The 26518-nt window shown below is 41.5% G+C and overlaps 1 protein-coding gene across 1 annotated transcript in view; it reads left to right on the top strand.

Annotated features, from left to right (window-relative positions):
• Positions 1-13915: 13915 nt before the first annotated feature.
• Positions 13916-26518, top strand: part of LOC144081015 (nuclear pore membrane glycoprotein 210-like) — a 45020-nt gene continuing 32417 nt past the window's right edge. The window contains exons 1-10 of the mRNA XM_077608415.1: positions 13916-13928; positions 14421-14528; positions 15222-15359; positions 15486-15641; positions 15728-15902; positions 21610-21755; positions 22938-23156; positions 23429-23602; positions 23727-23919; positions 26132-26238. Coding sequence (XP_077464541.1) covers positions 15636-15641; positions 15728-15902; positions 21610-21755; positions 22938-23156; positions 23429-23602; positions 23727-23919; positions 26132-26238 — 1020 coding nt within the window. The 5' untranslated portion in view covers positions 13916-13928; positions 14421-14528; positions 15222-15359; positions 15486-15635. The remainder of the gene's footprint in view (positions 13929-14420; positions 14529-15221; positions 15360-15485; positions 15642-15727; positions 15903-21609; positions 21756-22937; positions 23157-23428; positions 23603-23726; positions 23920-26131; positions 26239-26518) is intronic.

Raw genomic sequence — 26518 nt, 5'->3', positions numbered from 1 at the left:
TTTATGAGTACATACAAAATATCCAAAAAGGATTAACATCAATTAAAAATAACTGGTGACTCATCACCTTATCGTGGTGGTGGGGTTTGTGTTTCCCAATGATCGTAGGAGCTATGTTGTCTGGGCTGTATGCCCCTGGTAGGGTCACCATTGGCAAATGGGGCTGAGGTGAGGGACCAGACAAAGAATGAGTCTGAAGATCTCTTATGACCACTAACACAATTGAACAATGTTTTCCCCCACTTGGACGCAGGTCACTGGAGCCCCCACTTTGGAGCCAGGCCTAGAGGTGGGGCATGATGGTGAGCACCTGGTGGCTGGGTGTGCTCCTGTGGGGTCCAGTCGGGCACAGCCTGAAGAGACTACGTGGGTTCCCCTTCCTGTGGGCTCAGCACCTGTGGGGGAGACCAAAGAGGTCAGGTGCGACGACAGTTGAGCGGGAGCCAAAGAAGGGGTCTTTGGCGGCCTGATCCCCGGCTGTAGAAACTGGCTCCTGGGATGTGGAATGTCACCTCTCTGGTTGGGAAGGAGCCTGAGTTAGTGCATAAGGTTGAGAAGTTCTTGCTCAATGTAGTCGGGCTCAGCTCTAGGCACAGCTTGGGCTCTGGTACCACTCCTCTCGAGGAGGGTTGGACACTTTTCTACTCTGGAGTCGCCCATGGTGAGAGGTGACCAGCAGGTGTGGGCATACTCATTGCCCCACGGCTCGGTGCCTGTACATTGGGGTTCACCCCAGGAGATGAGAGATTAGCACCAAACAGCAGCTCAGAGTACCAAGCCTTTTTGGAGTGCTTTGAAGCGGTGCTGGAGAGTGCTCATGTGGGCAATGACAGTGATACCTGGAAAGGCGTGATTGGAAAGAACGGCCCCCTTGATCAGAGCCCGAGCGCTGTTCTACTGTTGGACTTCTGCGCTCAACGTGGATTGTCAATAATGAACACCATGTTCAAGCATAAGGGTGCATTTGGCACCAGGACTCCCTAGGCCCCAGTTCGATGATTGACTTAGTATAGTTGTGTCATCAGACTTGCAACCGCATGTCTTGGACACTGGGATGAGGAGAGGGGCGGAGATGGCAACCAATCACCACCTGGTGATGAATTGATAGTGGGTGAAGAAGGCAGTCCGGTCTGGGAACGTCTCTCAGAGTCCCCCTTCAGAAGGAGTTTCAACTCCCACCTCCAACATAGCTTCTCTCTCCTCGTCCGAGAGGAAACGTGGGATTTATGAATGTCTTAAAATGAATAACAAGCATACAAAATCTATCTGTGTTGAAACGCAGGGGAACAAGAGGAAGCTAACGGTAGGCAAACATGAACACATGAACAAACATCTCAAATGCAATATGAAGAATTCAAACAACAACATTAATAAACAACAAACATTAATGTTTTATGATTTCTTTGGAATTTAATTTTTCACCCATTTTATTAGTCACTACTGTTTTTTACTTATTTGGATTCAAGTTGCCCTTCTGCATTGCTGGTTGACAGACATTTTGAAAAAAGAAACTATCCAAAGACGATTGCCTTTGACGACTTTTAATAATGTTTCTATTATGCAACAAACGTCGTCAAAGTGGGCGATTGCACGACTCGTGAGCACTTTTGCTGGGTGTGATTTTTTTCTACGAAGACAGAAAGTTCGTGAAATTCTTGAAACATGGATAGTGGTTGTTGTGAGACAGCCAATGAGAGTCCAGCAGAGTGTAGCGAGGTTCTAAAGTGAGAGTCAATGCATCCGCAAAAATATTCTCCAAATAAAATTACATAAGGAAATGCATTTACTTTTGGGGGATTTGGTAACATTTTTTGTATCTTGTGGCACTCATTTGTATATAAAAAGCTTTCGCAACTCTAAAATTTCGTACCTAGAGGCATTCGTAAGTAGAGGTATGACAATATAGGGTAATCACACTCCTTAGCCTCCCCGGAAAAGGTCTATTCGGGGGTACTGGAAAGGAGGGTCCGCCGTGACGTCAAATCTTGGATTCAGGAGGAGCAGCATGGTTTTCATCCTGGCCATGGAACAGTGGATCAGCTCTATACCCTCAACAGGGTTCTTGGGGTGTAATGGGAGTTCGCGCAAACAATCTACATGTGACTTGGAGAAGGCGTTCGACCGTGTTGTCTGGAGACTCTTGTGGGGGATACTCCAGGAGTATGAGATACCGGAATACCCTATACATGGGGTAGGGTTCCTGAATGACCGGTGTCAGGGGTTGGATTCCGCCAAGGCTGCCCTATGCCACCCATTCGGTTCATAACTTATATGGGCATCTAGATGCAGCTGTGGCGTTGAGGGGTCGGGTTTAGTGGCCTCAGCATTGCATCACTGCTTTTTGCAGATGTGATTCTGTTGGATTCATCAGGCTACAATCTCCAACTCTCACTTGAACGATTCACAACTGAGTGTGAAAAGGTCGGGATGAGAATCAGCCCCTCCAAATCTGAGATCATGGTCATCAGTTGAAAAAGGTGGCATGCCCTCTCCGGGTCAGTGGGGGAGTTGAAGTATCCTGAAGCCTTGTTAATGAGGGGAAAAAATGATCGGGAGATCGACAGGCAGATCGGTTAGTGTCTGCAGTGATGCAGACTCTTCATTAGTCCATTGTGGTGAAGAAGGAGCTGAGCCAAAAGACAGAGCGCTTTATTTATCGGTCGATCTACTTTCCTACCCTCATTTATGGTCGCGAGATATGCGTCGTCACCCAAAAGAAGTTTCCTCCGTCAGATGTCTTGACTCTCCCTTAAAGGTAAGCTGAGAATCTCGGCTCCAGACCTAAACCCAATAGAAAATCTTGTAAAAACTCTGTGTTTCTCAGCAACGCCCCAGAAACCTGACTGATCTAAAGAAGATTTATGTGGAGGAGTGGGGCAAAATCCCACCTGCAGTGTGTTCAAACAAGGTGAAAAACTACAGGAAAAGTTTGACCTCTCAAATTCCAAAAAAAGGCCAAATATTAACATGGTTTTCTCAGGTGTTAAAATACCACAAATTTTTTTTGACACATCCATGATTTCTAAGTGGGAGAACGTGCAAAATAGCAGGGTGTTGAAATCCTTATACTATTACTTATTACTTATACTAATACTGACGCACACACACAATAGTCATTCAAACCTATAGAAACTTTGATCTTCAAGGTTTGTGGAGGAAGTCGTAGAATCAGTTTATCCATCTCTAAATACATTTTCAGTTTCAAACCAAAAGCAAAATTAGCAAGAACCTGAGCTGTCAGCATTTTTCATTTGAAAGAAATATAATCACCAAGAATTGCTCGATCATAAATAGAGAAATGACTCCAGTTAATATTTTTGTCTTCAATATTTAACATTATAAAAAGCATAACATACTGAGAATTTTGTATCCATTGATCAAATAAACCTTGCTAAATAATTTCAAGTGTCTGTTGGTGGCCCTGAGGGAAGTTCAAGAGGTTAGCAACACCTCTGGGATGCAACCTCTTAACACTACACGTCTTCACCAAACTGACAATTTACTATCTCCTTGTCAATGATATCCATGATCTGTTTCTGAACAATGAAATGACATCTACATGGATAGTAATAATATGGATTGTAAAATTCCAAAGTAATGAATTCCTAATGAGAAACCCACATTCTTAATAATATTTTTTTCCTTGCTGTCACGTTAACAAAGCATAAAATTCTACTGCCTTTTTTATTTTTATTTAGAGATGCAAGTTCTTTAAATAACAATAACTTGACATCCTGATTAGGAAGTTATAGTCTGTTTAACTATAGAACTGGTCGACCATTGCAGAAACATTAAAAATGAATTTGCTATTCCAATTTAATCCATATGCAAATCACCTAACATTAATTTGAAAAAAGGAATCTCAACACTGTAAAAGTAAAATGTCCTTCATTAATTTGTTCTTGTTTGTTTGTTTGTTTGTTTGCCCCAACAAAGCACTTGTTTCTTCCTTAACACCGAGGAGCAGTAAAATATGAGAGAAATGGTTTGTTTAACATTATTATTATGTTTTTGTAATATTTAGGATATATCTAGTGTGCTTGTACTAAGAACATAGTAACTTGATGTCATAGAGAGAAAAAAATACATCAATTTTGTATAACGTTCCCAAATACAAATTTAAAAACAGCTATCAGACCTAAAACACCAGAACTACTCTTTTTCAAATTCATGCCTAGTGTAATTTCATTGTTCGTAATAAAGAATAGCTACTAATCTTTGAGTCAATATAATTTATTTAAATTTGAGACATTTGGGTCCTTATTTGGAAAGAGACAAGATTCTGAAACAAGAAAACAATGATTGTAGTGGCAATATTGTCTGGAATTACATGCTGTTAAAATTACGAGACGAATTAACGAGACAACACGTGAACTCTGGCTTCGCTCCCATTGGTCAGCGAACACCCAGTCAAGGTGTCAAACTGTGATTAGGATTTCAGTAAATCTTGCCACCAATGCAGCCTTGGAGAGGTGCTTCCCCCTAGGTCACTGCACTAGTGCTGGGACGCGCTCCTCCCTTTCCTCCCAGTCTGCTCTTGAAGATAAATCTCATTCTTTGACCTGGATCTTGTCCACCTGCTTTCCTTGCAGGTCAATCCACAAGCAAAAGGTTTATTAAACATTCTCCATGACTTCCAAATATTCACAACATGATATCATTTGCAAAAATTGGATAGAAGGAAAAGTATGTCGCAATCCATGGTGAAATGAGATTAATAAATGTAATAAGTTACAGACAAACCTGCTAACCTTTTTTTTTCATTTTTCTCTCAGGCATATTCCTCTTTCACTATCTCACTTTCTGTGCTCGTTCTCTTTTTTTCCATTCAAGCCAATCATTCTTATTAGTAAATAGGTTTCAAGTCACATTTTTACAGAAACCAAGCTTAGTTTACTTAGCTTACTTGACATGGGACGGTTTTTTTAGTAGTGAAGGTGGAATCTTCAACACATTTTAACCCAAGTTCGTTACCTCAGCAGAGCCAGGAACATCATAGGGGACCCTTACCACCCTGGTCACAATCTGTTCCAGCAGCTGCCCTCTGGCAGACGCTATAGGTCCCACAAAGTACGGACAAATAGGCTTAAGGACAGTTTTTTCCCCACATCCATCAGAACTCTAAATTTGCGGTAACACAACACACATTCCCTTCTGAGGTAATATGAAAAGATGTTTGGGTGGTGATCTGCCTCCTACTAGCTGACTGAAGGTAAGTGAAAGACAGTGAGAGGTAAGTGACCTGTATCCATAACAGCAGAATGCCAAATTACAAGTCCGTAACTATCACTTATTTAGGTATTTTGCCGAGTAAACGCAGCTTATGGAGAAGCACCAACAATTTCGTCATACGCAGTTTCTGGGTGTGATGACAAGTAGGCTTTTTTGTTGTTGATAATGACGACAGGGCCTATGTCCGATTATTATTATTATTATTATTATTATTATTATTATTATTATTATTATTATTATTATTATTATTATTATTATTATTATTATTAAGTTAACAATTTTTAGATTATTGCAATTTTTTCAGAACATTTGCATGAAATGGGAAAACTCCTTTAGATCAAGTAAGAAAATAATTACAGGCTGTACTCAAATGAGGACAGTGGGTTAAAATGGATTAAGTTGCTATGAAATACTGCAGCAAGTGAATTTATAATGATAGCAGGCAATGTTTTGGACACAAATCCATCCCTACAAAAATGACAGAAATTGCTTAGCAATGAAATAAAATGCAAATTAGTCTTCCTTTCTCCACTGAAAAATCTCCTAACAAAAGATGATGTCACACTCAGCATGAGCGAGAGATTTTTCATGGCTTTGTATTGTGTTGTTGCTGTGTGGCAGCTCTCTGATTTTGTCCACGTGTACTAGATAGCACTGCATTACAAAGCTAGTTATGATGATCTATGCTGGTTTTGATTGTTAAAATAATAGTGGCCGTTCCCTGATGCATTGTACAAAAACAGCCAAGTTTGAGTGCAGAATGTATTTATTTGTTTATATTTACATGTAAAATTACATTAGTGCAGTCACGTTCTTTTTTTTGACTTGGTGCCTATTGCATAGCAGTTTTAAAAATGCATGTTTCACAGTCAAATTGTCCCAAGACTGCACTTGTCAAACTTATCGAAATCTGCTTTACAAAGAAGGCTGGTATAATAATGTTTGGTCTGGCCACCTCCATGCCAGTCAAGACACAGTCTTCCAAAAGGGAGTCATTACTATGGATAATGAATGTTCATTCCTTTCTTCATTTTCCGAACCGCTTATCCTCACAAGGGTCCTTGGAGCCTATCCCAGCTAACTATGGGCACCAGGCAGAGGTCACCTTGAATCGGTGGCCAGCCAATCGCAAGGCACAAAGAGACGCACAATCATTCATGCTCATACTCATACCTAGGAGCAATTTTGAGTGCTCAACCAGCCGACACTGCATGTTTTGGGATGTGGGAGGAAACCAGAGTACCCAAAGAAAATCCACGCAAACATGCAAACTCCACACAGGAATGTCCAGAGTAGGGATCCAACCATCGATCTCAGAACTGTGAGGCTGACGCGCTAGCCACTCGACTGGTGGGCCGCTATAAATAAAAAATGTGTAAAGTTTTTCTGTCTTAGAACAACTTAAATAAACCAAAAAATGGTCACTTCTGCACAGTAGGTGATGTAGTAAATTGTTGGATTCAATCAAACATTTGCAGAGGGTAGCAGACCCTATGATGTTACCACTTGGACCCGGCCCAATGTAACCATGCATACTTGCCACTGCAAAAAGCAGACAAGGCTCTAGCCTGTGCTTGTCTGCTGCTCAGAATGCCCATTAACACTCTCTTCCCCCCTCAGGTGATGACCACCTGAGCTATCAAAGACAAGGGTGCCTGTGATGATACCTCCTCCACACTCTCATCACTAGATTTTATCCTCAGACCACCTCCACCTGCCGGCTGTTGGCCATTTTCTAGAGTTTTCTTTGCAGCTTTTTGCCATGTTCTGTAAGTATCCTGGCACCCTCAATGTGTCAAGAATACCTCTTAATCTCTGCGGTTCATTTCCACTCTTCCTGTAAGTGTCTTCAAGCCTTTATGGATGGATGTATTTTCCTGTCTAGGATGTACATTTCACTGCCCCTGGATCACAGCTCCACCTGATCCAGAAGACCAGATAAAGCTAATTAGGGGAAAGAGATGTCAGTCATCACAAGTGAGACTGGATATACATTCTACATACCAACAATAGAATCGCAGTTACTCAAAGCTACACTCAGTGGAGCACACGTAGCTATTAGCGTGAGTTATGCCACGGAGAACATGTCAAAGACAGGAGCTGCATTGACTGCCTCTTTGCTACCAGTGAAACATAGCAGCTGTTGCACTTACCCAAACTAAAATTACTGCAAAAATGACAAAAATCAGTATTTTTTGTTGGAATGACCTTAGTCGTTATAATTCATCTGTGATAGCACAAAACTGGCGAGCAGCTCTGTGCGGATCTGTTGTGTGCATCCATATTACTGTCACTGAGACATTCACACCCTTTCCGATGATTAGATGAGGTCCTGGGTGTTCAGTGACCCCAGAGAGATTTGGTGGGTGGAAGGTGACGGACTCATTTAATTGCGTTTAGTGCACCTTAACCCTTTCGAGAGCAATTAAATAGTTTGGCTACTAAATTGCAAAATGCTCAACCCTATGAAGACCTGGTATCCCCAAACACGGAAAACACATTTTGGGTCATGTAGGTCATACTAATAACAGGCATAAAAATGTGATCTGCATGAACCAAAATTAGAATTTAGACCAAGTTACTTGGGAAAGACTCCATCACCCTCTTTACTCTCATAAAGATAAGCAATACACAAGATTAATGCTAAACATTCATGATTTACTGTCATAGTAAGAAATATTATTTTGTTTTGAATTGAATTGAATGCTTTTATTGTAATTATTCAAGTGTAATGAGATTTAAATTGAATTTGATTTGATTGATTTAATTGATTTAAATTGATTTAAAACGGAAAAAAAATCATTGTGACATGTCTTTTTTTATTTGATACAAAGAACATTCACCTCAAAAAGGGCCATTTGTTTTAACTGAAATTACCGGTACACTGATGTATTTCTGATTAATGTTGGTCTGTTAGATGCAAAAGGTAGTGGTAGGTGATTTTAAGGGGTAAGTGTCAGGTATTTTCTTTATTTTTAATTTTATTATCTTTATTTATGCATGCTTTTGTGAATGTCTACTGACAAACATAACAGTGACTTTTGTCACTTCAGTTGATTGGGATGGCTTATTTGGTCATAGTATCTGCAAATGATGAACTCAAACTGTTAGGTATATAGTTTTTTTTTTTTGTTGTTGTAGTATTGGGTTTTCCTTTCGTGTCCTTTCCCAACCCTGGTGTCTCGCCTGCTCACTGTTTCTGGTTGTGTTGTGCACCCATCACTGTCTATTTAAACCCTTTGTCTTGGTCAATCCCTCGTCGAATCGTCACTTCATGCCTGTATACGTCGCCTCATGTCTTTTCCCATATGCCCAGTTTTCCTTGTGCTCCTTTAGTGATACAGTTTATGCCTAAACAGTTTATGTTTAATAAAATACACTTTAGTTTAGCAAAACATAAAAATCAATGCTCTGACAGCCATCTGATTGTGGCAGTTATCCTTAGGTACTTTGTGTACAAATTCACTGCAGGTGTGATGCACCGCCCTCAGCTTCATCAACTGCTGGGAAGAAGCCAGGTCATCGGAGACAACAGACTGTGACAGAATGAATGCATTATATTTCATCTCATTTTCTGAACCGCTTTATCCTAATTCAGGTCGCGGGGGACACCCTGAATCGGTGGCACGCCGATCGCAGGACACAAGGAGACGGACAACCATGCACACTCACACCCATACCTTGGGGCAATTTAGAGTGTCCAATCAGTGAATGCATTATATATTGTTAAATAATTGTAAAAGTCTGCAAATTATTAATGCTCTTGGTCCACCCACATTATCTTAAGGAATTATAGTATACTGGTGGTTGTATTAACAGTGATGTAGAACTGCACTGATCTGTTATGAAAGCTGTGTCTCTTACTCATTTGCCCTGTGTAGTGATGAAATTTGGTTACACATTCCTCACAAAAACAAACACATACTATTTAATGTGTCAGAAATGATGCAATTTAACCATAATTGGTATTTTGCCAAGTAACCATGAAGTCATGGCTGCCCTGTATATAATTTGCTGTCTGTTGCTGATTTAAATATATAATCAATAATTATAAAATCCACATTAAATTTGAAGGAACGGATTCTCATTGTTTCAAACAAATCAAGATTTAACAACAACAAACTAACAGACAAATAAATAATCAATGAATAATAACAATAAATAATTAATAAATAAATAATACTTCTGCAGTAGTACTGATAGGAAGTGTAGATGATAGCACACTCCTCACTGTAAGGCCTAGACCAAGTTCTAGACACACACTGGTTCACATTTGGAGATGAAAGCATCGAGCTCATTACTGTCAGAATCCATGTGATCAAAGACATTTTCATGTTACAAACTTAAAGGAGCAATGCATGTTATTAAGCCAATTATGGTTTATTTGGTACATGCTTGAAGGCATGAACGTATGCAGTCGACTCGCAAACATTTGTCAATACAGTAATCCCTCAAATATCGCGGTTAATGTGGACCAGACATGGCCTCGATAATCGAAACACCCCAAAGTAGGGTCACCCCTATTAAAAAAAATCTTCAGTGTTGAGTCCGAGTGGCAAGACTGACATCTGGTTACAAGTTTCGGCCTGGATTTTCACATTTTTATGAACTTTATATATATATATATATAAGGTTCATAAAATAGTGAAAATCCAGACCGAAACTTGTAACCAGATGTCAAAAATTGAACCACGAAATGGCGAGGGATTACTGTAATCCACCGTTTACTGGATTGAGTGAGAATATAAAAAATCCAGCCCACAAACACCAACAGACATGTTTGTGCTACTTAATCCCCCCCCCCCAAAACCCACTGACATGCACCAACACACAAATGGATGCGCACACGCCTTCTATAGGAAGCATTAATACACACAACTTCACAGTTATTGCCATCACTGGATAAGCGGAAGCCCTAGGTGCATAAGCACTGTTGGGCTCCCAAAGAGTTTTCGCAGGTCTGAGCACACAGACGGCCTTGGGGGTACCAGCACTCATTCACTTCGAAAGGCTCGGAAAATGGATAAATGAACGTTCATTCATCTTCAGCGCTGCTTACACTCACGAGGGTCACAAGGGTGCTGGGCCTATCCTAGTTAACTGTAGGCCATGTATACCCTGACTTGTTTTTAAAATATTCTGGCTAGGATTGCTTCATGGCTAAACAAGAATGGTGCTTGTTTTAAGCTCCGAAAATAAATGCCACCTGATGGTGTAGTGATTCGCTCGCCCTACTTCGCCCACCATTCCTGCTGGTGGCGGTATGATTGTGAGCGCGAATGGCCTTCTGTCTCTGTGTGTGCGCTATGGTTTACTGTCCACCGGTCTAGGTTGTAGTCTGCCTTTCGCCCAAAGTCAGCTGGGATGCCTATCTCAGCTAACTATGGGCACCAGGTGGGGAACACCCTGTATTGGTGGCCAGCCAATCGCAGGGCAGAAGGAAGCTGACAATCATACACGCTCACACTCATAACTAAAGGGCAATTCAGTGTGATCAACCAACCTACCCGGCAAAATGAGAAAAACAAACATTCAAAAACATGCATACCTACTGAAAATTTGAAATGATCAATCAGCCTACCTTACATGTTTTTGGGATGTGTATATATATATATATATATATATATATATATATATATATATATATATATATATATATATGAAACGCCATCTCATGGTGTAGAGCAGGGGCAGGGAACCTATGGCAATGATATCATGCATGCTCTTCTGCATGCATGATATCATTGATACTGATTTTGTAAGCCACCACATAACAATGTTGTCAAAGGAAATCAGAGACTTTTTGTACGTTAAAAGTGATGAAATGACAACAACAAAAAAATTACACTTTCATATATTTTTACTTTTCAATTCCGAGATTGGCTCTCAAGAAATAACATTAGAAAATATGAATTGTTTATGGCTCTCTCTGTCAAAAAGGTTCCCGACCCCTGGTGTAGAGGTTTCCTCGCCTGACTTCGGTGCGGGCAGATGCGGACTCAATTTTCAATTCCCACTGGTGGCGGAATGATTGCAATTGCGAATGGTCGTCTATCTCTGTCTGCCCTACGGCTGACTGGCAACCTGTCTAGGGTGTTAGGTTAATTAATTAATTAAACGTACTGTATATGTTTCTGTTCAATGGTGAACTGAACTACAGTACTTGGATCAGTCTGACACTCATCACTATCTAAAGCAAAAAGAAACAGAGAGGACCTCAGAGGCAGTGGGACACGACTTGAACCACATTCAAATAGCAAGAAAAATACATCACAGCGTTGTAATGCTTTGGCGTGAGCGGCGTGCTGAATTTTCTCCATTTTTCAGAGCATTTCTTGGACGTCTTTTACAGTGGTGTCGGCTGCCTCAACTTGTCCCAGTTCCTGCCCCTGGGGGCTAATTCCACAGCATCAGTTTGTACTCAGGTAGGACCCAGGATTGCCTTTTATCCGCCCCCTAGCCCCCAACAGCAGCCCCTCTGATCTCCTGCCTGTGTGGCATTTAACCCCTGTGTCCCTGCAGTCTGCAACTCATTCACCGAAGCAACACACCATGCCGTCATCAATGGCTCTGAATCACCTGCTGGAAACATTTTGTCCAAGACTAAACTAATTCAGAGCTGCCAACCTCCATCGACCTCATTTCAGGAATACCCTTGTCCCATATAAGTGTAGGACAATTTAAATCAAACTTTTATTATCATGTTTTTAAATTAATTGAAATATTGTGTTTTGCAAACCATTGAAAAAGTACAGCATAATGAAAATAAGTTTATTTTTGTGTTTGGGTCCTTCTACGTGGGTTTCACAGTCAGTAATTCCAAGATGCGTCACGTTGAAGTCACACTTGCATGTTGTGCAATGTGCAAATGTCGGTCCTTTTGGAGACATGGGATATTTCATCGAATACAATGCAATAAACTTCTATGAGTGTCTGGATTTCTTAAAAGTTTCATCCAAATTGTAATCCATTTTGCGCTTATTCCGAGGAGGTATATTAATAAGACTTACTAGTGCTGTGTAGTAGTTTTACTTTCTTTAGAACAACCCCAGAAATGATAGGAGTTGTTACAAAACAAAAGACTGGTGGTTTAATCATCCTTAATAATACTTACTTCCCTTGTGAAAAAAAATGAAAAGCGATAAAGCGATAGAAGCTACCTGTGCCGCACTGACGTCGCACAAGACGAATCATTCGTCAGAACTTGTAACTCGGATGATTCACAATGCACCCGTGTTACCAAATTCTTGCGGTTTACAGTGCAGTTGAATCAAGATGGCGGAAGCAGTTGCGATGGTGTGAATTTCGAAATGGTTGTATAAAAATAAATTTAAGTGAAAATTTTCGGGGATTTACGGAGTTCACTGAGGTTGTCCGGAGTCTCGGAGTTTGCGTTGGATTTGCGGAGAAACTCCAGAAATTCCGGAGTAGTAGGCAGCCCTGCTATTTTGACTCATTTACATTTCGCTTATCTTAATATCCTTCAATCCAAACTTCTAAATTTTGAGATTTTTTTTGGTACGACGCAGAAATCACATTTACCAATTAATCTTAGCTACAAAGTCACTTTAGAGCGAAAGTGCTAGATAATTCTAAATGTTTATTTTTAACATTTGGAATATCAGCTTTTACCTGAATATTTCGTCATATATTAAACATAGTCATGCTGACACTGATCCAGCTTGCATGAGAGGAAAATGGCCAGCATTCTAAAATACATTTGATCATTCTGCTTTGCATAGATACGTATAATTAATGTACACATGTTTAAACCTTAACATGAAAAATAAGTAATAATAAAAGATCTCTTTAACATCAAATTATTTATGTACCAATGGACTCATTCACTAATTCATTCATTCATTTCTGACCCGCTTTATCCTCATTAGGGTCGCGGGGGGTGCTGGAGCCTATCCCAGGCGAATCCGGGCCAGAGGCGTTGGTCAGCCAATCGCAGGGCACAAGGAGACGGACAGCCATTCACTCTCACACTCACACCTAGGGGCAGTTTAGAGTATCCAATCAGCCTGCCATGCATGTTTTTGGAATGTGGGAGGAAACCCACGCAGGCCCGGCATGCAAACTCCGCACACGTGGACCAACCTGGACTTTAACCCAGGACTTAAGAGCTGTGAGGCCGACACGCAAACCCCCCCCCCCCCCCCCCCCCCAATCAATATTTATTCGGAAAACTCTTAATAATATTCTTTTCAGGAGTATCAAAAGGCACACGGGTACAATAAACCTGTATGATTATTAAAATATGCACTATTTACATGCAAAAATATTTTTGTTACTGTTGTCAAAACGTGTAATGTCGCATAACACCACTAGATGGCAATATGGTTTAATGGTAGCGTTTATGTCTCAGGTTTTTCATCGCTGTTAAATTTTGAAAACTGAAAGCTAATTGCATATCTAAAACTATTTTTAAAAATCACCCATGACTAGCTAAATAGTGCATTTTCATTTTAGCTATCAAAATTATAAAGAAATCGCATTCCTCTTGTCAACTCTGCATTGACAAACCTAATATGAATAATTTAATTTTAATTGGAATGAATTCGTTTTTCCCAGGAAATTGAAAGAGAATGCAAGAGCATGACATTCAAATCAACCATCTGAAATTTTCAAGCTGAAGAAAAAACCCAAAATCCAATTCCAATTTTGATCACGTGACACTCGTAGACAAGCGGGTGAGTTTTCCCGTTTTCTATTTTTGTGGACTACGTGCATCATGTCGCTAGCAAGTGATCGGCCAATTATTTGCTGGGTAGTTTTATTTATTCATTTATGGAATGAAAACACTTGATTGATATTTGAATTTCCAATCAATAAAATGGTGGGTCAATGGTTGAGTTGATTACCGGCAGAAATATTGGCATGGATCAAATTAAATTATATATATTATTAACTCGTTTTATTCACAACCGTTGCCTACCATCGAGGCGCCTACGTAATTTTTCTTACTAGCAAGATCATACGTATGTAATGAATTCGACCTGGCGCACGTAGTCCATATGATGAATGCCGTTCCAAGTCGCGCGTGATGACGTTTTGTTTCTTTACACGCGCCTAGTCTTCAAACTCACCGCTTTGTCGATGCCTTCTGCCTTTTAAAGTTGACGATGTTGCTTTTCTTCCTCTTTTTTTGGCAGAACATACCTATTTTTTCTTTCTTCCCCCAGGACTACCTTGATGTTTCTGACTCTTTTCAGAATGGAACTCATCAAAGAGTCAAAAACGGCGTTGTAGTCTTTGATGCAACTCTGGCTGTTGTTGAGGATGATGTTGAGGTTTGTCCACCCTTTTAAAGATCAATAACATTGAAAATGACAGCAAGATCACACCGTGTCCCTGACCAGGATAACCGGTGTTGAAAATGAATGAATGATTTTTTTTCATGCCAGATGTATTAAAACCCCATAATGGAATAGTATAGCATGTAATGAATCATATCGTGTATGGTTATGATTGCACACTGCCGTTATATGAGTGTTTGAGCAATAACTTGAGATTTAGGCACAATTATGAAGCAAGAAAAAGCTTTTCATGATGAACATTTTCAGCTTTGGTTTTTAAGTAATTGACAACTAAATCCTCATTAGAAATGTCTTGTTGCTGTGAAAATAAGAAATTATTTAATATTTCTAAAAAAATACAAATGTTTCTTTTGGGTTTTAGCTACCAAATTTGAACAAAAGTAAGGGGTTTTGTACAGTAAGGTTATACATTTTGTGATAACCAATCACTTGTATGCATCTCATTTACATGGTAACCACACACAATAAATTACAATATATATCATATTGCACTTTATAGGCTGAGATCTGTAGCAACATACACATTTAAGGTACTAGAGTTTAACAAATTGACAGTGGGGGAAAAATTTGATCTTGTCATTTTCGTTAATCTTGTTTTTCATTTACTAAATTTGGTAGATTGGATTGATTCATGAGTCATTTCCTGTGTCCTCTGTTCTTTTTTAGAAAGGTGTGGTCCACTCACTCACCAACCCAGTCCAAAATGAACAGAATGTTGGAGGCCGTAACCTTATTGTACTTACACCTAGTATTCTCACATTCCCATGGCAATCCAAGGTCGGCGCATATCAGCACACAATTAAGGTATAATTCATTAGTTTCATAGTGCTGATGACTGAGTTTCTCATCCTATTCTTTTAATTTTTTTAAAAATTATCATTGGTAGCTGTCACACTCGATCTGACAGTTTGTCCTCAATGCTTTGAACAGGCAACAGGTGGCAGTGGAAAATTTAAATGGTCTTCCTCTAACACTCATGTGGCCACAGTGACTGTAAAAGGTGTTTTAATAACAGCCAGTGATATTGGTGTGACCAAAATTCATGCTTATGATAAGCGTAACCCACTCAACGTCGGAGAGATGACGGTATAGTAACTCATATTTCTATAATGAGAGAATTCAATGTATGACATGGAAATGTATCCAGGATTTGAAAACAGTATATTCGATAGGTATATGTTCTTGAACCTGTGAAAATGGTCTTTGCTCCGTGCCCAGTGGAGGCACGAGTGGGCACGACTTTAGAATTATCGCTCAGGATGTTTGGACGACTGGAGGAAAAGATGCAGCGTGTCATGTTGATTGACTGCTCTCACTTTGACTTGCAGATTGATGAGGAACTCAAAGGCGAGTTTGCAAATATATATTTTCCCTTATAAATATATTCCCTTACTCACATGACATTTGCCACCAAGCGGATCTTTATTCATGAATTCTGCCAAAATGTAGAAGGTGGCCCAGTGGCACGAGTGGTTAGCGCGTTGGCCTCACAGCTCTTGGGTCCTGGATTCAAATCCAGGTCACGTCCACCTGTGTGGAGTTTGCATGTTCTCCCTGGGCCTGTGTTTCCTCCCACGTTCGCATTTGAAAAAGATGAAATGAGACTAAGTCATTTTCAATTTGTGTACAAACTAGAGTTTTTTTATTTTGACTTCTTTTTGAATCAATGTAATGTAATGCAATCGAAAAGAAGGGTAAATGTATATCAACAGTATTTAACCTTTCTATATTGGGTACTCCGGTTTCATCCCACATTCCAAAGACATGCATGGTAGGCTGATTGGACACCCTAAATTGCCGCTAGGTATGGGTGTGAGAGTGCATGGTTGTCCGTCTCCTTGTGCCCTGCTATAGGGTGTTCCCCACCTCTGGCCCGGAGTCAGCTGGGATAGGCTCCAGCACCCCCCGCGACCCTAATGAGGATAACGCGGTTCAGAAAATGACCTGTGACTAATTCTTAGGTGTGACTTATATATGATTTTTTTTCTTTCTCTCTGACCACCAAAAGCCCGTTTTGTTTTTGTTAAGTTATACTATTCTGAAAAACGTATGTTAACAGATGCCTTTTTAGCCTGTTCTCCATTTTACTTTTGTTTCTTTAACATATTTGTTCTTGGATCCTCCCAAAAATGCGACCCACACTCTAATGCGACTTAAATATATTTTTTCCCTATTTGGCTGGTGCGACTTCATTTCTCTCATCTCACCTCATCTCATTTTCTTCCTCTTTATCCGAAGTTTCGTTGCGGGGACAGCAGCTTTAGCAGGGAACCCAAACTTTCCTCTCCCCAGCCACTTCATCCAGCTCTTCCAGGAGGACCCCAAGGCGTTCCCGGGCCAGCCGAAGACATAGTATCCCCTGCGTGATCGAACCTTCTCCCGGTGGGACATGCCCGGAACACCTGCCAATAGAGGCATCCAGGGGGCATCCTGATCAGATACCCGACCACATACATCTGGCTCCTCTCAATCCGGAGGAGCAGCGGTTCTACTCCGAGCCGCTCTCGGATGATCGAGCTTCTCACACATCATCTGGAAAGAGCAGGGATGCAATCCTGAGGTCACCAACTCGAACCCCCTCAATGCCATGGCTGTGCCTAGATATTTTGTCCATAAAAGTTATAAACAGAATCTGTCACAAAGGGTAGCCCTGGCAGAGTCCAACCCCTACTGGAAACGGATCCGACTTGCTAAGCGGACCAGACTCTGACACCGGAACCCGCGTATCAAGATTCTCCGGGGTACACGGTCGAACGCCTTCTCCAAGTTCACAAATTACATGTAAACTGGTGGGGCGAACTACCATGCCACCCCTGATGAGGGTGTAGAGCAGATTCACTGTTGAATGAAAACCACATTGCTCCTCCTTTGGGTCTCCCGGGCCGCACGGGCATCCGCCCCCATCATTGGAGCCAACTCGCCACCAGGTGGTGATGGGTTGAAAGCTCCACCCCTCCCTTTACCCGAGCGTCTAAGACATGCGGCCACAGGTCCGACGACACAACCACATAGTCGATCATCGAACTACGGCCTAGGACAGAGGGTAGGGAACCTATGGCTTGGGAGCCGTATGTGGCTCTTTTGATGGTTGCATATGGCTCCGAAGGCATATGTGACTCACCTGTGAGTTGAAAATATGGTGACAGTCCCGAATGCACCAATAGGAGCGTCACGCCGGTACTGTGGTGTTGACACTACATCTAGCATTGCTAATTATATATATATTTTATTAGTCTCTTCAGCATGCATACTCTCAGTGATACTCATTGATACTCATTGATAGTCATTGAGAGTCATTGAGAGTCATTGAGAGTCATTGAGAGTCATTGATAGTCATTAATAGTCATTGATACTCATTAATACTCGATTAGCAACAGTGTAACCATGTTGTCAAAAGAATTCTGGGACTTTTGGACTGGGGTGGAATGACTAAAAAATGCAAACATTTTCATATATTTTTACTTTTATATTCACAGTCTGAGACCTGAGGTAGAACATTTGAAAACATGAATTGTTTATGGCTCTCTTTGTGAAAAAGGTTCCCGACCCCTGGCCTAGGGTGTCCTGACGCCAAGTGCACAAATGGACACCCCTATGCTTGAACATAGTGTTCATTATTGTCAATCCACGACGATCACAGAAATCCAACAGTATAACACCACTCGGGTTCCGATAGGGGGGGCGTCCTTCCCAATCACTTGCCTCCAGGTCTCACTGCCATTGCCCACGTGAACATTGAGGTCCCCCAGCAGAACGAGGGAGTCCCCTAAAGGAGCACTCTCCAGCACCCCTTCGAAGGACTCCAAAAAGGGTGGGTACTCTGAACTGTTGTTTGGTGCATATGCACAAACAACAGTCAGGTCCCCCCACTCGAAGATTGAGGGATGCTACCCTCTCGTCTACCGAGGTAAACCCCAACATCTACATCACACCTACTCGGTGCCTCTCAACTGAGCGACTTCAGAATGTCACCAGAACCCAAGCTGTGCGTAGAGGTGAGTCTGACTACATCGAGCCGGAATTTCTCAACCACACGCACTAGCTCAGGCTCTTCCCCAACCAGAGAGGTGACATTCCATGTCCCATGAGCCTGTTCCTGCAGCCGGGAATCGGACTACCAAGGATCCCCTTTGGCCGATGCACCTGACCTCTTTGGCCCCTCTCACAGGTGCTGAGCCCATGTGAAGGGGAACCCACATCGTCTCCGGGCTGTGGCCGGCCGGGCCCCATAGGTGTAGGCCCGGCCACCAGGTGCTCGCCATCGTGCCCCTCCTCAAGGCCGGGCTCCAGACTGGGGCCCCGGTGACCCATGCCTGGGCGAGGGAATACGTCGTTCAAATGTGTTTCTCATCCAAGAGGTCTTCTGAGCCATCCTTTGTCTGATCCCTCACCTCAGACCAGTTTGCCATGGGTGACCCTACCAGGGGCACAAGACCGCAGACAACATAGCTCCAAAGATCACTGGGACACACAAAGCCCACCACCATGATAAGGTGATGACTCTTCGGGGGTGACTTATAGTCCGAAAAATACAGTAAATGCAATAGATGATCATATTATCTACCTACTGAGGACACTACGGTCCTTTGGAGTGTGCAGAACACTGCTGAGGACCTTTTACGACACTGTGGTGGTATCTACAGTGTTTTATGCAGTGGTCTGTTGGGGATGCGGGAGCACGGAGAGGGACAGGAACAGGCTGAATAAGCTGGTCAGGAGGGCCAGCTCTGTTCTGGGCTGTCCTTTGGACTCTGTGGAGGTAGTGGGAGAGCGGAGGATGCTGACCAGGATGATGTCCATCATGGACAGCACCTCCCACCCCCTGCATGAGTTTGTGGAGTCCATCCGAAGCTCTTTCAGCAATAGATTGCTGCACCCTCATTGCAGGAAGGAGCGCTTCCGCAGATCCTTCCTCCCATCAGCTGTCAGGCTCGTTAACAAAACAAATGGTTGAGTGTTAAGACCTACCGTATGTATATATATCAGTGGCGGTCCGTGCATTTTCTGGTAGCACCTTCAACGTATCAATCCAACCCTCAAAAACTATTTTATGGCTATAAAACCTCTACTGCAGCTACAGCTGCGACACATAAAAAATAATCAATAAATCAATGCACAAAAAGGGGGTAAAATCCACTTCCTAGCAGCAGTTCATGATTAAATACAAATACTGGAGCTTTTCAGACATTAAAACCAGGCCAGGGGGGTGATTTTCCCGGGAAAAGACAGCGATGAACGTCAATGGCGTCCGGGCAAACATTGCCCGAAAATGGGGAAAAATCCAGCCGAAAACAGCATTTATTGATTAAATACAAATACTGGAGCTTTCTAGAACTCAGAACTGGGCCCAGAGTATAATTTCCCCGGTAAAAAGACAGCGATGAACGTCGATACGACCATATACGTCCATACGTGAAACGGCAAAAAAATTCACTAAAATTAGGTAAAATCCACTTCCTAGCAGCATTTATTGATTGAATACAAATACTAGAGCTTTTGAGACATTACAACCAGGCCAGGGGGGTGATTTTTCACGGGAAAAGACAACGGTGGACGTCAATGGCGAAACAGCAAAAATTAAACTGGGGTAAAAATGGGGTAAAATCCACTTCCTAGCAGCATTTAGTGATTAAATACAAACACTGGAGCTTAAATACAAACACTGGAGCTTAAATACAAACACTGGAGCTTTTCAGATATCAGAACCGGGCCCACAATTGAAATATTATTTAGGAATATAGCCATATTATACTCACCAAAAATCATTTTTAACTGTACACAATATCCATCCTCCTTTCTTTCTTCCTTCTTTTCTATCGGCATCGAAGCTAATGATGAAAGTCGAGCCTGTCCTGTCATATTTCCGGCATAGTCCGTCTTGAAAATGGTTTTAAATCAACACAACAATATATTTGCTTGTGCAGCTAAGTTAGCGCACTGAAAGTGGCGCACACAACCTTTTCCCGGCTGTAACAGGCTTGCTAGCTTCGGAGTTGACCGCCCTTTCTTAATGATGTCCATTTTTTTCTGGAAAAGTCCGTCTGGAAAATAGCTTTGTGAGCAAATCTGCAACAAAATCCATTTGTTTTGCTCTGTCGGCCATTGTGGGTGGAGTTTGCGATTTCTGGCTGCCTCACTATGGCTTTGGCCCGCCTACTCTCTATAGCAAGCCAATAATAGTTGGTGAAAGCAATGATGTATCCCAGCCAGCAAAATGCCAATGCTCATGAAAAAGCATTGTGGGGTTGCCAACTCGAAATCTGATTGGTTAAAAGCAACAGTCGTGTTTAATGCAGCAGAGCCTACAGAACTGATTGTGAAGGCTTTGAGGCAGATTTCTGATCCTGGCAACAAATAAAGGCTGAAATGTGATTGGTTAAATGCTTCAATATGAAAACACACATCTCGAAGCAGTGCAACCAGGGGGAAAAGAAATGAAAGGAAGCCAACAGACCATTTGGAATAATAAGTATTGATCGACAAAATATAATATGATTCAGATATTTCTTAGGCCAGCAGAGAAGGCCTTGAAGGCCCTGACGGCCCGCCACCGATGTATTTATATATATATATATGTATATATATACGTATATATATACGTATATATATATATACGTATATATACGTATATATATGTATATATATATATATATATATATATTTCAGCAACACATATTTATATTTATTTATTTATTTATTCATGTATTTATTTATTTATTGACTTACTTATTACCTATCTATTTATGTCTAAAATTCCTTTCCTGTATCTGCATTCTCACCCTCTTGCTTCTGTGAAAATGAAATTTCCCGAATATGGGATGAATAAAGTTATCCAATCCAATCCAATATTTATGATTTTGGAAGGATACATTTATGGGGCTTGTTTGACATTAAATCGATGCAAATAGTTTTATTTTTTTATTTTGTCAATTTTCATTTTTAGCATGTCTCACTATTCACTGAAGACCCGAGTACTTCCAGTAAAGGGCAGATGACTGTTCGTACTATTTTACTACTTTCGCCAGTCCCTAACACTTGTCTTTCTGCATTGCAGATCGACTGGCTCCAGGCCAGGGCTACTGCAGTGGAGTGAGAGCCAAAGCCTTGGCTCCAGGTTACGCTGCACTCTCAGTCAGCTACAAGCAAGGCAATGTTCATCTCAGAGCAAATATCACTATAGCAGCTTATCCTCCACTCATTGTGAGTCCTAAAAATAATGTAATTTCAATGGCCTCAAATCTAACAATTTTCTTGTGGGCAGTTTTTGTTTATCAGCAATCCAGACCCATTCCTCCTGAATGCTGGAAGGCATTTACAGGGCCTAGAATATTCATTTATTCATTCATTCATTTTCTGAACCGCTTTTCCTCACACGGGTCACTGGCAACCAATTCAGGGTGTCCCCTGCCTCTGGCCCGAATTCAGCTGGGATAGGCTCCAGCAACGCCAGCAACCCTTGTGAGGATAAAGCGGTTCAGAAAATGAATGAATATTTAGAAAGAAATACATTTGACACCATGTTTGAAATACTGTGTGGCGCTAAATATGACAAAATGTTGCCGTCTTTTTCACACAGCTCAGCTTTCAAATGGTGACTCATACAAATTCGACTAGCACTGGCAACATAAAAGTTTATGTTCCACCACTAATATGAGGTTAAAGACAAACATTTTATGTTCCACCACCCCTAGTAAATATCAATAACATGAAAGTCGGAACAAAAGCTGAAATTAACACAGCGATGCACTGCAACATGCTGAGGGGTGTTTGGAAAAAAGTCTAATGTCAGCTTGTTGTGATCTGCATTTGACCATGTGTAAAACATGAAATAAAACTTTAAAACCATTTTTAAACCACCTGATGGTGTAGTTTTTCACTTGCTTGACTTCACTGCTGGCAGGCATGGGCTCGATTCCTGCTGGTGGCGGTTTGATTGTGAGCGTGAATGGCCGTCTGTCTCTCTGTGTGCCCTGTGGCTGACTAGCGACCAGTCTAGGGTTTACTATGCCTTTCGGCCGAAGGCAGCTGGGATAGGCTCCGGCAACCCCCCAATCCTCACGAGGATTCGCGGTACGGAAGATGAATGAAAATTATTTTCAACACATGTCCAAAAAATAGTTTTATAATATTTTTAATTGTATTAAAAATGAACTGTTCATTGTGGCAGTTTCTTTTTGACAAAGTTTGAATTATCTTAAATATTCTAACATGCAATCTCAGACTTTCGAGTAATCCTTCTCTCATCAGTGTGGCCATACATTTCAGGACAATTCTTCACTTTTGTTTAAATTGAAATGGTTTGCTTAGAAATAAATACATTTTAAATTGTTTATCTAGAAATAATGGCATTACTGTAATTTTCTTTATTATGTCAATTGGCAGGCAATTGACCCTGTGTCTGTGGCTGTAGTGACTCTGGGTTCCTCTAAAGATATGCTGTTTGGAGGTGGCCCTCAACCTTGGGTTCGGGATCCCTCTAAATTTTTCTGTGACTTGAAAGCAGAAAATGAAAAAAACATGAGCTTCACACGGACCAGCCCATTATCCCAAAATTATAACCAGCACTTTGTCAGAGCAACTTGCAGGGAATTGGGAGAGCAGGTAATGTCCCACCCCTATTTACTAAATATTTTCTATTAAATTGCCACTTCGTAAGCATAACTCTTTGTCGCAGTTATTTTTGGAAATACACCTAACAAGTAGAAAAAAAAGTGCAGTAGGTGAATGTCAATGTTTTATTGTGAAGACTCAAACAAACAATCACATTCGTTGCATGATTCAGAGAGACTTCTGCCCCTCAGTCATTGTGACCCTAGAGTTGTGTTATCCATGCTGAACCAAGGTCAAGACTCATTGCAATAATTTTTCTGTAGATGCTGGAGATGATCGTGAGTAACAAGGACTGTGTGACCAACCCTTACCCCGCTGTGGAGCGTGTATCTGTAAAGTTTGTTTGCACTCCTCCGTCACGCCTCAAACTGGTTCCAGTGCACACGATCCCACAGCTGGAAAAACCGTGCCCCTTGATGCAGCCGAACAAAACTGTGGTAAATGTTACATTTATTCTATTCTTCTAATGGTTTTTAAGTCACCTCAGTATAGTTTTCAAGGCATTGTAAACTGGTAATGTCTCAATCTTTATTTATTTTTTATTTTGTTGTTGTTTTCAAGGTGCCTGTTTCAAATTACCGCAACTCAATCTTGGACCTTGAAGCTTTTGATCAACAAGGGCGGAGATTTGACAACTTCAGTTCTTTGAACATTGTGTGGCTATCAAGCAAAGTGGATTTAGCTAGTTTTGACCCTATTCTACCTATGACCCTTCAGCTTTTCGAGGATGAAAACAAACAAATGAAACTACACGGTAAACATTCTGGTTTAAATATTGTTTGCTGTATTTCAATTCATTCAGAACAAGCTGTAAAGTCGGCAATTTATTCATTCATTTTCCATAACGCTTTTCCTCATCAGGGTTGTGGGAAGTGCTGGAGTCTGTCCCAGCTAATTACGGGGCAGCCAATCGCAGAGTACAAGGAGACAGACAACCATTCGCAGTCATACCTAGGGGGAATTTACAGTGTTCAATCATCCTACCCAGCATGATTTTGGGATATGGGAGGAAACCGGAAAACCCACGCAAGCTCGTGGAGATCATGCAAACTCGCCACAGGAAGGTGCGGACCTGGTAACCAAACCTATCAGAATTGTGAGGCTAATAGGCTAACCACTCGGTCAGGGCCACCTTTTGGCAAATCAGTGACAAAATATATCGTATTGGCCCGAATATGAGACAATCCTGATTATAAGATGACCCACTCTTTTTCAAGACTCAAGTCTGAAACAAAAAGCATGTCATTTTGCCTCATTCAAATAATGCAAAAAATATCCAATCTTAATATCTGAACATTTAAATCTGTAAACTAAATCTCTCATCTCATCTCATTTTCTGAAACGCTTTATCCTCATTAGGGTCGAAAGGGGTGCTGGAGCCTATCCGAGCTAACTCCCGGCCAGAGGCGGGGGACACCCTGAATCGGTGGCCAGCCGATCGTAGGGCACAAGGAGACGGACAACCATGCACACTCACAATCATACCTAGGGGCAATTTAGAGTGCCCAATCAGCCTACCATGCATGTTTTAGAATGTGGGAGGAAACCGGAGTACCCAGAGGAAACCCACTCAGGCCCGGGGGAGAACATGAAAACTCCACACAGATGGACATGACCTGGATTTGAACCCAATACACCAGAGCTGTGAGGCCGACGTGCTAACCACTCGTGCCGCCAGGCCACCCACGTAAACTGAAGTGCGATCACATTTGTAAATGAATGGCTTCTGGTTTTTGAAATGTGAATTAACCAATCTACTGTGAGAAAATAATAAAATTGCAATAACTGCATTAACTATTAAAGTGTTCAGTATTCGCTTTTAAGATATCTGGCGTCATCCAGCCTGGCGCCATCCAGCTTTATTTCAATGCAAAAAACATCGTCTTATATTATACGGGAAACACTTCATTCATTTTCTGAACCGCTTCATCCTCATTAGGGTCGCTGGAGCCTATCCCAGCTGACTTCAGGTCAGAGGCAGGGGACACCCTGAATCGGTGGCCAGCCGATCGCCGGGCATAAGGAGTCAGACAACCACGCACACACTCATACCTAGAGGCAATCCAATAAGCCTACTATGCATATTTTTGGAATGTCTTTCTCGCTGCATCCCCCTTGCGTAACGATATCTACGAGCGCCGGACCGAACAGGTGGCATTTTTTACTGGAGATAGCGTGACCAAGTCACTAATCCGCGAAAAAGCCAGCGGAATCTACATGGACTTGAAAGAAAAGCAAGCATCTAAAAAAAACACCAGCGAAACCCTTCAAAGCGAGTCGTGGCTGGTTCGCTAATTTTTAAAAAACTAACTGGGATACACTCGGTTCTGAGGCATGGAGAAGGAGCAAGTTCCAAATCGAAAGCCGCTATAGAACACATTGAATACATTAACATCTTTGACTTGGTTGTCGCACAAGAAGGTTTAAATTCAGTGTAATTTAAGATTAAAACTTATTTTTAAGTGTGTGTGTGTATAGTAATCTAGGTTAATTTATGTAAAATTTTAAGTTTGTTATGTTACAAGCGCATTGCCATCCATCAAGTCTCTTTCCGGTCCTTTCTCTCTCTTTCTCTCTAAGTCTGTACTGAGTAATGTCACATTTTAGTATTGAATATCATAACCACTAGATAGGTATTTGTTACTTTGTGAGTAGGCGGCGAATTAGAACAAATAAGATGTTTTTCCATTGTAATATCCTGTTTTTGGTGATTTTTCAGAGGGTGGGAATGGATTAATTTGTATTCTGTTATGGGAAAATTTGATTTGAGATACGAGTAAATTGACATACAAGCTCGGTCGGAATGCATTAATCTCATATCTCAAGGTATTACTGTACTGGTATATTTCCCTGTCTGAAAGCCAGGTAGATTACCTTGTAATGTTACAGTATATATTTTCTGACAGCCTCTTAACAGTGTTGATATCTTAATTGAGCAATTCCTTTTCTTTTTTTATCTGTGACAGGGTGGCAGACTGTTGTTGTACATCGTCAGTCAGGAATTGCTCTCGTCACAGCAACTGTGCAGAATTACCAGCTTTCACATATGAAAGCAGCCAGTATATATGTTGGTGTAAGTGTCACATTTTACTTCTCATCAATGATTATATTTCTTCACTCCTTGATGGTGGAGTGGGGGCGGCAGCTTCAGCTGGTAAGCCGAGACTTCTGTCTCCCCGGCCACTTCACCCAGTTCTTCCAGGAGGATCCAATGGATTCCTGGGACAGCCAGGAGACTTTGCATTATCTGAGATGTGTCCGGAACACCTCTCAAATTAGCTGTCCAGAAGGCATCTTAATCAGATGTCCGAGCCAACTCATCTGGCTTCTCTCGATATGGAGGCGCAGCGGCT

This window comes from Stigmatopora argus, chromosome 1 (genome assembly GCF_051989625.1).
Source record: "Stigmatopora argus isolate UIUO_Sarg chromosome 1, RoL_Sarg_1.0, whole genome shotgun sequence".
NCBI lineage: Eukaryota > Metazoa > Chordata > Actinopteri > Syngnathiformes > Syngnathidae > Stigmatopora > Stigmatopora argus.
The sequence above is the reverse complement of the archived record's forward strand: the minus strand, read 5'-3'. Positions and strand labels throughout refer to the sequence as shown.